Genomic DNA, 14,686 nt, shown 5'->3' on the forward strand with positions numbered 1-14,686 from the left:
GGTGCCAGACACTGTGCAGGTGCCCCTTTTTATTTGTTTGCTGCACTGCTGCAGTGTTGCTCCTTCAGGACCTCCAGGAGGAATTCTTTGCACAACACTAATACCTTACAGATGAAGGGGGGGGGGGGTTACAATACAATAGAGCCACCCCAGTTGTGATGTTTAGTATTGATTCCCTGCTTTCAGCATAATACAATACAATGGCAGTTTGATTCCCTGTATCGTGCAGCCTGGTCTCCCCCTGGGTGGGTGGGCAGTGGCGACTGGCAGCTGTGAGCCAGGAAGCCAGCCAGAGGGAGGGCTTTGCTTTAGATATTAATATTAATGATGAGCCTTATTCTGACCCAACTACTGGAAGGGATCAAAGCGTGACATGCTGGGTCATTGATGTCATTGATCAAAATGGGCGCACAAATACAGTATAAATCATCGGTTACAGATCAACAGATGTATGTGTGATTTGCAAAGATATACTGTGTGTGTGTGTGTGTGTGTGTGTGTGTCAGGCAGGTGGGAGTATGTGAGAAACTGGTGACTTCACTAATAACGTGGGGGAGTGAAGGCTTTTTTTTTTTTTTTTTAAACCACCAAGGTGTTTTCTGTGATGTAGCCTATGTGTAAATGGCTCAAAATCAATGTCACTGACTGTGCATTACCTCAACAGTAATTTAGTGAACTATAGTCTTCAGACCTAACGCCCCTCCTGCTGAATTCTCTCCTCTCAGCTGAATGTAGTTCCGAGGAGTAAGAGAGAGAGAGAGAGACGTAGAGCGAGAACATTAACGCAAGATGGAGAGAGTGACAACATACGAGAGGTCAGCGAGAGCGAGAGAGGAGGAGTAGTGGCTAGAGAGAGAAAGAGAGAGAGAGAAAGAGAGAGAGAGAGAGGGGGGGGGGGGGGGGGGGGGGGGACAGCACTAGATAGCAGCAGCTCCCCAGCTCGGCCCATCCTCCCCATGACAGTGCAGCGTTACGTGCTGCCTCTCCGCTCTGTCGTCAGAGCAGCCCCAGCCTCCCGCCCGCGCACAGCTCCTCTCCGCTCTGCACCAGAAAGGAGCATCCTCTACTCTCCACCCTCCCTCCCTTTCATATTCTCTCTCTCTCTCTCTCTCTCCCTCTCTCTCTCTCCCTCTCTCTGTCAGTCGGTGTGTCCTCAGAATGAGGCTAGCGGCAGCAGCAGCAGTAGATAGAGACAGAGCCACAGTTACCGCAGCAGCCAGGAGAAGCTGTCCTTCAGCGGCACACCGTCTACCGCTGCATTCTCCTCTGCCCTGAGAACGCACTGCTCATCCTTGTCCTCTCTTTCTCTCTCTCTCTGTGTCTCTCTCTCTCTTTCTGTCGCTTTCTCCCCTACTGTTCCTCTCCCTCACCTTCTGTCCTCTTTTGAATTCATCTCTCGAATTCTTCTCTCTCTCTCTCTCTCTCTCTCTCTCTCTCTCTCTGTCTCTCTCTCTCTCTCTCTCTCTCTGTAGCAGTGATGGGGAAGACCACCATGTAGAGAGAGAGAGGCAGCGGTGGCAACAGCAGAAAAGCAGCAATGGGAAGCCACACATGGAGCGGGTCTGGACCGCAGCCGTGGTGAGCCTGAGACCAACAGGACTTGCAACCACCATCATTGCTCTTCTCAGGACCTGACCACTGGGGCTGTCCAGCGCTCTCCTGGATGCTCTCCTCTTGTGTCTCATCTTCTCCTCTTCTCCTTCTTCTCTTCTCCACTTCCTCCTCTTCTTCTGTTTCTTCTCTCTGACGGTTTTTGGCCGGCTGACATCTGCCGATCTCTCTCCTGAACCGGAGAAGCTGCTCATCGATTCATCCTCTCGGGATTTTTTTTTTTTCCCTTTCTATCTTTCTATCTGCCTAGTTCTTCTACAAGCGGCGTTCCTTTTTTTTTCACCCCCCTCTTGATTCCTGTTTTGGATTTTTTTGGATGAGAGTGAGCTCATCTCTCTGTTGTGCAAGCTTTTTGATTGATCTCTAAGCAATAACAAACACTAATCTAACTGACTTGACTAACTGACATCATGGGGGACATGTCCAACAGCGATTTTTATGCCAAGAACCAAAGAAACGAGGGCAACCATGCAGCCATCTTCGGCTGCTCGGTCATGGAGCTGCGCTCGCTCATGGAGCTGCGTGGCACAGAGGCGGTGGTCAAGATCCAGGAGGACTACGGGGACTTGGAGGGACTGTGCACACGGCTGAAAACCTCGCCCACGGAAGGTGAGTCCCTCTGCTTTTCTGTGTGTGTGTGCGTGTGCTTGTATATGTGTGTGTGTGTGTGTGTGTGTGTGTGTGTGTGTGTGTGTGTGTGTGCGCACATGTGTGTTTGGTGTGCAATGTCTGATCATGTGGTATGTCTCATTTTATGTCTTAGAGATCATAAGAATAATAAAACTAAAATGATGGGTTATTTTCATAGGATTTTATTTATTGGATGGTATATGAATTCTTTATTTACTTGCTACATCAGATTTATATGATGTTGAAATCATTTGTAATAGCATGCACACACACACACAAACATTGTACACCAGCTGAAGACATGCGTAAGCACAGCATCAGAACAGCAGATAGGGGAGGGAGTCCCGTTTGAAGGGACTAATGAAAATTCTTCTCTCAGCCAGCTAGTGTTAGACCTGTTTAGTATGCATAGAAATCTCCCTGGACAGTTTAACACCCCACCCACCCCCATCCCCACCCTCACCCCCCCATACCCCCTCCCACCCGTCTCTCTCCCACCCTGCCAGCCAATCAAGCGTAGTGTTATTAGAGAGCAGGTCTCTGGGGCAACAAGGTAGAGGTTAGGCCACGTGGGCTATGCTGTGGCGTCTGCTAATACGGACTATAGGCTGCGAATGAGGAGAATGAGAAAGCAACAAACCCAATGGCATACCATTTTTTAAACTTTATTTTTTTTCTGTTTAGCAATTGGAAAATAGGGGAAATATTTCTTTTCTGGAGCGTAAACCCCAAATGTCTGCTTTTCTAGACTGCTTTTTTAATTCTAAAGGGTGAAGGGCAGTTTAGTGATATTAGTGATATTATTTTCATTCGTTGAATGTAGAGAAGATATTGAAAAAAAAAAAAAGAGGAGAATTGCATAACAGCATGCGGTGGTGCCGGTCCACTCAACAGAATCCACAGAATCCCTCTCATATGCATTTTATCACACGCCTTAGCCTTGTTTTAATATCCTCTTTAAGCTATAGATATTGAAATATTTACATTTGCAGCTATTGTAGAAATCCCTTCGTTCTATATCTACAGTGCATTACTGCAGGATTTCCTAAACAAATGCGCTTGCAGGTGGAACAACAGTGAGGCAGCAGTGCAGCGAGCAAACAAAAAACTTCCATAATGACTGCATCTGTGTATTGAATATTTATAACAGTGTTGAAATCATCCACCTCTCCTGACGTTGGGATCGCTGATTAGTATTCATGTAGGCACCTGTGTGACATCAGAGGTAACCTGTAACCTGATAGGCTGACAGACACAGAAGATTGTGTTTCCTGGCCTCCTCATCCAATAGCACCACTTCTAGGTCACCTGGTGGTAATACCTGCAGCAAGACGGTGACAGAATAGAATAGATAAATTCAATAAGAATGTGTTATCAGCCGCAGAGTTTAATAAAAACCAAATGCAAATAGAATAGAATAGAATAGAATAGAAGCACTGACTCCAACAGTGGATATAATCCATACCGCTCATCATCATATCTGCAATATCAGAGTAAAACGATGCCTGCAGTGTTACAATAACGAAACTGATTTTGAAATATAAATAAGATTAGCATAATTAATATAAAATAATAATTTCATTTTCTCATTCTTATGGGCATCCTGATTAGATACTTGAACATTATAATTTTTCAGTGTACAAAACACTAACCCGGCCTGCAGCATTACAATAACACTGAAATTAGACTGAATTTGAAACAGAAATAGGAATATCATAATTAGCATTAAACAATTTATTTTTTCTTATTTTCACATGAAGTGTCTTTATTTGTTGAACATTTTACCAGTGCAGTACGCAACACTAACTCTTATGCTGAGGTGAAATTGCATTACGCACCCCATGAGCTCAAAGCATTGCATAATAGCGAAAGCAATATACAGTACAGCATCTATTTCGATTCCTCCACTTTCTTATGCTGAGTCATAATTACACCATACACCTCATTTAAAACAATGTAACAATGTGCAGAAATATACTTCTTCATATTTCTCTGTTGATACATGCAAAAAAAAAAGAAAATACAGAAAAGAAAATGAGACTCTAAGGAGAATTTAAAAATGTATGTAAATGAAGACTGGATTATTCAAAAAACTAAGATCTCATATAGTGTGTGTGCCATTAATTAACTTCAAGTAAGTAATTCATCATATTGTATTTGTGGGATGTGCGACATATACGTATCTGTTGCAGTACTCTTTTGGATTAGTTAAATATATACAGTATATATTTCAAGTTTTCAGTGTTAAGAGCATTTCATTCTCTAAAAAAACAAAACAAAAAAACAAAAAACAACAACTCCGTCCTTGAGGAGTCATCATTATTAGTGGGAGAGACAGAGTGCACATGTTTTGGCTAAAATCCACTGCTAACAAGCAGGATGCCCCCTTCTCTCATCCCTGGTTATCATTATTCATGCTTATAATGCATTATTTTATCCCTCATTGGTAAGTAAGTGAAAATTAACTAATGATATCTGCTGCTATTTGCATTAGCGGTCCCAGGTGTGTGTGTGTTTATGCTGTGTGGGTCCCCCTGTGTGCTCCACAGAACATATGTTACCTCAGAAATATGAGCATGGTAATTATCCTTGAAGGTATGCTGTATTGCCTGCTGTCATCATGTGTGGTGTGTGTAATGCGTATGTGTCCCAGGGGCCGGGCTGCGATAGTGAAAGGCCCTCAGCACGGTTGACCTATTAGCCTCATATAGCCTACCGGCCCTTTTACATGATACTAACACTGCTTGAGTGACTGTAGCCCTTAGAACTGAGTGTCAGCAGAATTACATCATGGCTCTATAAGTATAGAAATGAAGCCAGTGAAGAAGTCTCACTCTTCACGTCATGCATTTAGGACATTACTGCTGTATTGTTGCTTTGCCCCTAAGGTGATTGTTTGTCAAATTATAATTTTGCACAAATAATGGTCCAGCAGCCAGAATTTGAGACATAATTGTTGTATGAAAATGTTTCTTATTATTGTATTCATCTTTATTTAGTTCTTCTTGACATCTAATAAGAAATCAAACTCATATATACTTACTTAACATTTAAAAAGGGGTATAGTATACTGCGACAAACACTGCATTACCAAGGCAGAGTAGATGGAGAATAGATGAAAGATTAGAATACCTATCACTAGATACACAATAGCTATTAACACAATAGCACAGCATAATAGCTATAGTTTTTGGAAATAAATATTGCTGTTGTCGGGTGAAAATCTTGTATATCATATTGTCAACTTTCCAAGGTTTTCACCCGACAGTGACAACAATGTGGGACGTGTGTAAGCCTAATCTTTGTTTAAATCTCTATATATAGGATATATAGATATATGATGATGTTGTTGACGTTGATAGTGACAATGGTAAAGTCTGTGCAATCATTTTTGCAATCGAGAAAAACCAGCACATCCAGTTTGACAGTGTTCATGCTTTCTCTCTCTCTCTCACCCCGCTCCCTCTCACTTTCTCAGTAGCCTGTCTCCCTCTGTACGAGCACCCAGGATGTAGTTACCTATGTGTTGGCTTGTAGGTGACAGCGGGGTGAAGAAGCTAGCGTTTCGCTGAGTCAGCCAGCGGGTGAATGGCAGGAGTCATTCTGGGGCCAGATGGGATGTCGGGCTACAGCTTAGTTTCCGCGGGGAGGGAGAAGAGAGGGCAGGAAGCTGCTCGGGGTACGACCCGCTTCTCATGGGACAGGAGCAGGGTAGGAGGGTAGGGAAGCTGCTCAGCACATAGGTGGGTCCTCAAGGGTATATAGGGAGCAAGGGATGGTGAGAGACCGCTCAGAGCGCAGCCCGTCCTCGAGGGTAGGGAGCACAGGAGGGTGAGAAGGTGCTTGGGGCATAGATAGTCTTTGAATGTGGTGAGAAAGGGAGGGTAGGAGAGGAGTCTTGCGGGGAAGGAGAAGCGAGGATAGGCACCTGGTGCTTGGGGAAGGTACTTTACATGCAAGGAGTCTGGACACCTGCTGAAACTACAGGGGGAAGCTTTTCAGGCAATGCAGTTGGATAGGAGTGCAAAGTAGGGCATTATGGTGTTAGATTGAAAATGAAGTAGTGACTGTTTTTTTCTCTAATATGCATTACTGTAGGCTAGACTTTGATTTTAGGACTCAGGGGAACATCAATCAGTTTTGAGTATTTGCATGTGTTATACTTTTTGCATGGAATAGTTCAGTCAGTATGTAGGAACTCAAATGACAATCAGCAAGTTATTATCAGTTATTAAGAGTATCTACCCTTCTCCCTAGAAAATCAACCTCATGACTGTCACAGTCACCTTTTTTAAAAATATTTTACTGTTCATCTATGGTGCTGCAATGTGTCTTCACACACCAAGGTGATGGGATGGAGTGCTATCTCCTGTATCTGGCTATGGGAGATGGTAATAATGGTAATAAATATTCAGTAATAGCCTACAGAAGGAACTTCCAATAGGGCATGGAAATTATCTATTCCAAGCCTGAAATTCAGCAGTATTTCCCTTTTTAATAGCTTATACTGTAGCCAGCTTGGACTGAACTATCGCTCATTTCCACCCATCTCCCCATCCACCGTCCCTCAATCTCATATCCTCACCCCTGTCTCTCTCACTCCCTTCCTTATAACTGTTTTTCTGACCACTCTGCCATGCCTCATGTCAGTCTCCCCACTACCTTCAACCCCTCCCCGTCCTCCATCACCTGCAAATCTCCCCCAACGTAATCTCTCCTCCTCATCCCCCCCTCAAGCCTCCACCCCCAATCATCTACCACTTTTTCTCATCTCCTTGGATGTCTCCTCACTTTCTCCTTCCCTCCATTCCTGTACAATTCCTCCTCCCTTTCCCCCAGCCATTCCCAATGTCCTGATCCCAGCTGCCTTAGCTTTGCATCTATCACCTGCCCACTCTTTCTCCCTCGCTTCCTCTCACCCGAGTCACTCTCCCTACCCACACCTCCCGCTCATCAACCCTACCAACCTTCCTTTGTCATCTCCATCTCTCATCTCTCTACCTCCCTCTCTGTTCTCCCTCCTCCTCCATCTCTCTACCTCCCTTTCTCTCCTCCCTCCCACCCTACCTTACCTCTCTCCCTCTATCTCCTCTGCTCCCATTTCTATTTCCGTGTGCTGGTCGTTGGTATCCCAGAGGGCCAGTGTACAGCCTAGCCTAAATAGACCTGCTCTACATCCATAACCTTCATCGTCTCTCTTCTACTCTCACTTCTCTACTGAGTTAGTAACAATGTAAGAAAACCTGTAAAAGTAGCACACCATTTTCACAATTTGGGATGTTTAAAGCTGAATTTTTTTTTTTTTACATAAAACTAATGGAGCATTTTATGCGCAAAAATTTAGAAGTTGATTCTTGATTATTAATTAATTTTCTTTGTGTTAAAATAATGACAGTGCTTAGTGATGACTTGAGTAATTACTAAGATAATAATCCAATTATTTTGGCATTGAGCTGCTTCACTTTTAATAATACAGAGCGCAGTGCTTCTCCACAAGCAAAGAAAGCGGCTTGCAAAAATGCAGGTGACTGTCAGTTGATTGAGGGTTGTTTCACCTTTAGCCATCTGTTTTTATAGCAGCCCCTTGAGGGAAATACCCTCATATGGCATCTTTTTATGCCAATAGTGACATTGGTTGATGGTGGCTAGATGATGCATGATACACAATGCATGTGTTTCTCATGGGAGAGGGTTGTTGATGGTTCTTTGCAAACAGTCCAGTCACTGAGGTGAACATTTGGCTTGTGAAATGAACAGAACTTAACCATACTCTCTCTCTCTCTCTCTCTCTCTCTCTCTCTCTCTCTCTCTCTCTCTCTCTCTCTCTCTCTCTCTCTCTCTCTCTCTCTCTCTCGCTCACACACACAGTACATCATTGTACATCACACATAAATCTATTGATCTGTAGCCAATGATTTATATGTGTTGCACCCATTTCCACCAATGGCATTGCCTTGTTGTCAAGGACACAGACACTGTGGTGTGTGTGTGTGTGTTTGTGTCTGTGTGTGGTTGTGTTGTTGGTGTGTGTGGGTGGGATGAAGGTGGAGAGTGGCAGAAGATGATGTAGAGAGAGAACAAAAAGAAAGAAAAGACAAAGAGGAGGGGGAGGAAGAGGAGGGAATGGAGGATGGAAGGTAGGATGGGAGGAGGGAGAAATGGCTTAGAAAACCATGAGAAGAAAAGGAGGAGGGTGTTGAGATTTTCCCTGCCTCCTTTTTGCTCCATATTACATACTGCAACCACATTCCAGGTTATTTTTCCATGTCCAGACAGCGATGCAAGGGTCAGATCTATAAAAAATTAGTTAACTAAACCAACGACCATTTGGCCCTTCCCTTTTTTGCTCCTGTCTTTCCTATTCTCTCTCCTCCTGTCTGCCTTCAGCAGTTACAGCACTCCCTCTACTACCATATGTACTGTATTGTGTATTATTGTATTCTGTCACTTGTTTCAGTGATATAGAAGTTTCCCTTTGTGATATCAATAGCACTACTATTACTCTTAGTACATATTTCACTCTGCTGTATTCCTCTCATCTGTCCTCCATCTCTCCATTTTTCTCCTCCTCACCCCCTCTGCCCCCCTTCTCCTCTCTATCTCCCTTGCGACTTCTCCCATTTCTTCTCCTTCCTTTCTCCTCCCTCCTTCCTTCCTTCACCCCATCTTCTCCTCCTTTTCCTCCTTCCAGTCCTTCTCTCTTCTATCCCTCCCTTGAAATAAAACTAAGTCCACCTTTCAGTCTGTGCGCTCCTTTCTATGTTTCTGTCGGTCCTCCTCTTCCCCCTCTTCAGCCTCTCGTCCCTCCTTTCCCTCTCCTCCTCCTCTCTTCCATGCCTCTTGTCTGTTTGTCCCTCATCCCTCCTCTCCTCCTTGCGCCCACTCTTCTCCTCCTCCTCCTCCTCTCCTCTATCCCTCCCTGATGATCATACTAATCGCGTCCTCCGGTCGCAGCACTGCGAGCACGTTCCCCTCTGACACAGTCTATTTAATCTCTGTCCCACAAGGGATCTCTCACATGGAGCCGCCGTCTCTTTAATAAGGACAATTTCTCCTGCTCCGCAACTCCTCTCCTCTCCTCTCCTCTCTGCCCTCCGTTGACGATTCTGTAAAAGGGATGGAAGTGGTAGAAAGAGAGAGAAAGGGAGGAGGGAACAAAAGAAGAGGCATAGAAGGAGGGAGAGAAATGGCTCTCCGAGGACAGATTATAAATGATACACAGCCATTTTGCTCTGCGAGGGAGCAGACCACTTCATGGGCAGCCACACACACACACACACACATACACACACTTATGCATATATACACACACACACACACACACACACACACACACACACACACACACACACACACACACACAGGTGTTCTTCTACAGTACAGTAGCAGTGACCTTGAGGCAGACTGAAACAGTATTGTGGCACACATAGCAGTCAGTCAGTCTGCAGTAGCGCTCTACATGTAATATTAAAACATGCTGAAGGGAAGGAGTGTGCGATGCGGTCTTACGGGGAGCAGTTCAGCTCGTAGATGAGGCATCTTTGAAGAAACGGTAGAAAAATGTAAATCTTTAATGAAGCATAATGTGAGCAGGTGCAAAAAAGAAAAATAGTGGCTGGTGAACATTTCCACTGGAATGTGTTGAGAGCAATCTCTTCTCCAGTACATATATATCAGGATTTGATTACTTTGATTCTACACTGAGTGTACAGAGTATTAGGGACACTTACTCTTTTCATGAAGTGCACTGATGAGTCGAGTCCAGGTAAAAGCCATTATCATTTATTGACTACCTTATTAAATCTATACCACTCACAAAGGAGGAGATGTAGATAAAGACATGCAGATGAGATAAAGGAGTTTTAAGCTTTGAGACTATTGAGATGTGGATTGTGCAAAAGGAGCTGCTAATATTTTGTACATTCAGTGTATTTCTTTTTTCTTTCTTGTTTTAGAAGACATTAGTCTAGGTCAGACAGCGAAAAAAACAAATGGAATAAATAAATAGATGAAACAATCACAAAATCCTGCTAATGCACAAATGGGCTGGCATTATATGGAGGCGTGATTATGAAATCGGCTTTATTCATACATGTCGTGAAACATCCAAAGGAACTGAATGTTATGCAAATATGTAATTGTTATGCAATAATCAAGTGAACATACAGTATGTATGATATGTATAAGTAATATGCCATACAGAGGTTGTTATATTGTTGCAGTCTCCTATCAAATCCCAGCTTGTCAGAGGGTACACACACACACACACACACACACACACACACACACACACACACACACACACAGAGAGAGAGAGAGAGATACTGGACATGGCCCACAGTGAAGTCAACTGTCCCAAGAGATGCCTGACTAAATTAACAGGCCAGATGCCATTAACCAGACTCTGCTGGCCTGTTCCCATAGAGTCTGCTGCTGACTCACAACTGTGTGTGTGCAGCAAGTGTGTGCCTGAGTGAGTGTATTGTATAGTGTACAGAATGGTGTACAATAGACATGAGTGAAAATATAGAACAATAGAAAGCTGTGGTTGTGCTGGGCAGCTCCCAGGTGTGAAAGTGTGTAGCTGTGTGCGTGTGAAGCAGTGCGGTGCTGAAAAAAAAGGGCAACTTTCCTTGAAATAAAGGTAAAAAAGTGAACATACCTCCAACTGGGTAGTTACTCTGTAAAGATCTGGATTATGAATGATATGAATCTTTGAGTCACACGTAAATCATTTTTTTGTTTTTAGTTCCTTTATTTCAACAGGTTAGTTCCTATATATTTATTCCATGTAAAATAAACCGGTTATCACTTCAAATTAGATATGAGATTACAGATTATTTTTTCTCTACCCTATAATATCACAGGCATTAAGAGTTTCACATCTGGTCTAAATGTATTATGCAGGTCATCTTTCACACATGAAGGAACATCAATTAGCCTTAATGCATTCTATATACTGTTCTATTGCATAGTGACTGCTAGTCACTGTGCATTGCCAGCTGCCTCGACTTAATGAATGGCAACAGTGCAATGAGACACAACGCAGTATTTTATTTTGCTTGCAGACTGCCTTGGCTTTGGATTGAATTAAACTGATACAATCTTACTTGATGATGTTGATCAAGGTGTAATTAGGGCTGGGTATCGTTTAAAAAATTACGATACCAGTACCAATACCAGTACCCTTAAAGTGATACCGATACCAATAGAGTACTTCATTCGATACCTTTTTTTTATACGTTTTGGTGGCATCTCGGCACGCTGAACTGCCAACTCCGTCACACACACCGCGCTCGACGGTTGTAGCTGCTGTGGTAGTGGGCCAATCACACGTCGCATTAAATCGAAGAACGCTTGCGGTGATTGGCTGCGAGCAAAACCATACAAATAGTCATTTTTTTCTAGATCTGTGTACAAAAAGTATCGAATGCAGGTATTGTTTGACTGGAGAAGTTTCGATACTACTTGGTACTGGGTTATTTCGGTAGATACCTTAAAGGTATCGAGTACCAATACCCAGCCCTAGGTGTAATGCTCAATTATTTCTGTCGAGGCCAAAAATGAACTCCCCTTTTTCTTATTTGCTTAAAGTTTAGTGTGATTCTTTCTCCATGTTTTCTAGACTTAGAGTACTTACATTTGACATTTTAGGCATTTTGCCGATGCTCTTATTTAGAGTGACTTACAATGAGTAAGCAGGTTGGGACTCAGTGTCTTTCTCTGGGACACTTGAGGGACAGGATACATGGCTGTTGGACCTGTAACCTCCCAGTTACAGAACAGGCTGTCTGCCAGCAGGCCACCCTGCCGCCTCATTACTTTTGTTCTGGCCTGCATAGAAAGTCTGCTGCTAGACAAGTTTCGCTAGTCCCAGAAAAGTACAGTGCCTGAATAGACATCTCCAAATGCTAGTGTGTCCCAGGTCACTGTTATGCATCCACATTCAGTTCTTGTCCTATGAAATGTCCTGAATCTGAACTGGCTGCTTGAAGCCAGGAGGATGGATAGCGAGTTGACAGGCGTGGCGATGCTTTTAGCTGGATATGCAGAGTCCCAGGCTATAACCGGCTTGTTTCCCTCCATGTCAGCTCTTTCCTGAGATGACCTCTCTCTACTCCCGCTGTGGGGCAGAACAGGGGTGGTACCACTGCTGCCAACACACAGACAGAAACATTTCCGTCCCAAGGGCACACGAACAGATCCTTGGAACAGATCCAGCCCTGCCTTGCTCAAGGGCACGGAGACACCATCTCTCAACGTCAAGTTTATGCAGTAGAGGAGAATAATTTAGGGTGATAACAACAGCAACAGAACTTGCCTTGCCTTGCACAAGGGCACAGGAACCACACACGGACCCTGTCCTGCCCTAACGGACAGCGCCGCCATCTCTCAACTTTTAAAATTCATCTTGTGGGAAAGAATATCATGCCAACATAAAAAAAAAATAGAAAAAACGCAGAAACTAAGCCTGCGCAGCCTTGCCCAAGGGAATAGAGATGCTGCTGCCAATACAGAGATAGTAACAGTTGCCCAAGGGCCCAGGATCAAAAGCACCAAAGTTGGACACTGCCTATCTTTAAATGCACCGACACATCATTCCAGCTTCTACAATATACTGAGATATGTATCTGTTCTTTGTCTTGTGACACTGATATGTAAGTCTTACTGTTTTATCCAACGAACCATATAGCAGGTCAGGATTTGAAGGCATCTTCATTGGGGGAATGTTGAATATAATCTTTTAATGCTCCTTATTATTCTGGGGCACAAGAACTACTGATGTTTAGGTGGATATTTTTAACATAAAGGATTATTTATTGTGTTAACTAAATAAGTATTCTACTATATATCTTAACATAATGGAAATGTAACTCACACAAAAAAGTGTGTCTTTTAGTCTATGACACAAATACTTCTCTCAGTCCTCTCTACATAAACATAATCATTGCCAGCACCAAATGACTAGCCTTTGCAGCATGTGGGGAAATCGATTGTGTTGAATACTGGTATAAGTAGGCCTACCTCTGTTTCATGTCAGGAATTTCAAGGGAGCTGCATCCATTTGCGCAGCAGATGGGTTTTTTTCTGCTGGGGTTTCGTGGGGACATTCACATGACTTTGAATTCAAATCAAAACGCTACTGCATAGTACAAGGAGAGATCAATACTCTTTCAACTCTCAGCTGTAATTCCCCTGCAGCATTAGTGTTTTTGAGCTCCTATGACTGGGTGTTTAATATGAATAAAGACTGGGTGTTTATATGAATAAAAAGTATGAAAAGCTGAAAGTATTAGGGAGTGCTGCAGTTATTCAGCTCGTTGTAATCATAATCAGCAATAATTCTTTAGGCATGTCAGCTCATAGATATTGCAAAAGGTAGAAATTAATTTCATCACTCATCTTGTGCATTTCATTAATCTCTCAAAAAGTTCTGCTCCATTTCAATAAATATCTTTGATATTGTTGTACAAAGTTATTGATAAAATATTATTTAATACTGACACATTTTAACAGCTAATATTATTATTATTAGTAGTAGTAGTATTATTGTTAGAATATTATTTAAAAGCATAGTGCAACAAACAACAAATAACAATTGACGTTTCACCCTAATCATCATACCTCTCTTGCCAAAGCCCAAACAGGTGTATTTTGCCTCCAGTCCAGAGCAGACAGACAATGGGGGGACATTAGAGTGTGTAGATTTCCCTTACCTGTCATGACTATTTCATGACTCGCTCTGGTAGTTTGAATTTTAATGGCTGTCCCTATTGTGTCCGGAGCTCATCTGAGCCCAAGGGCGAAACCAGAGACTGACACCCAGACGGGAGACAGGAGATAGGCCACTGTCACTCTCCCTTTCAGCCTGTTGGCCCCGGATACTCTCCATTTTCACTCCCAAGGGGGTGGGGTGGGGTGGGGGGGTTGCTGGTTTGTGCGAGTATGCACATATATGTGCAACAGCACCTAGTCAGGTAAGGCTGGCTAAAGCCCTAAAACCACAGCTACAATGTCAGAGTACTGTTGGCATGGATGCATCTCTTCCACCATCACAATCAATCCAGTTCACTGAGGAATTATTCAAAATGAACTCAGAACTTGTGAATCACACATCACTGTGCGATTGAGTCAGATTGTTTCAGTGCCTCCTATTCGTAAATGTGAATGTCATTTTTGAGTTCTAAATCTATAGTGTGAAAGCCGTCAGAGCGTTGCTATATTTCTGCACTCATGCATACAGCAGTTCCTATATAACTGTACCGACAGTCTGGTCACACATGAGAGGAGCAGGGGACAGGTGTGTTTCTTCTGTGTGTGTGTGTGCGTGTGTGTGTGTGTGTGAGAGAGAGACAGCTGAGAAGAGCAGAAGACGGGTGATGACAGCTTCGCAGTTTCTATGAGGGAAAGGGTACAATACTAATGGCATTTCACTGATAGACTG

At 43.3% G+C, this 14,686-nt stretch overlaps 1 protein-coding gene across 14 annotated transcripts in view; it reads left to right on the plus strand.

Annotated features, from left to right (window-relative positions):
* Positions 1 to 2,021: 2,021 nt before the first annotated feature.
* atp2b2 (ATPase plasma membrane Ca2+ transporting 2) overlaps positions 2,022 to 14,686 on the plus strand; it is a 63,748-nt gene continuing 51,083 nt past the window's right edge. For all 14 annotated transcript variants that reach the window (XM_071897787.1, XM_078283391.1, XM_071897786.1 and 11 more), the window contains exon 1: positions 2,022 to 2,220. In XM_071897787.1, the coding sequence (XP_071753888.1) occupies positions 2,022 to 2,220 (199 nt within the window). The remainder of the gene's footprint in view (positions 2,221 to 14,686) is intronic.

Source organism: Centroberyx gerrardi, chromosome 5, assembly GCF_048128805.1.
Source record: "Centroberyx gerrardi isolate f3 chromosome 5, fCenGer3.hap1.cur.20231027, whole genome shotgun sequence".
Taxonomy (NCBI): Eukaryota; Metazoa; Chordata; class Actinopteri; order Beryciformes; family Berycidae; genus Centroberyx; species Centroberyx gerrardi.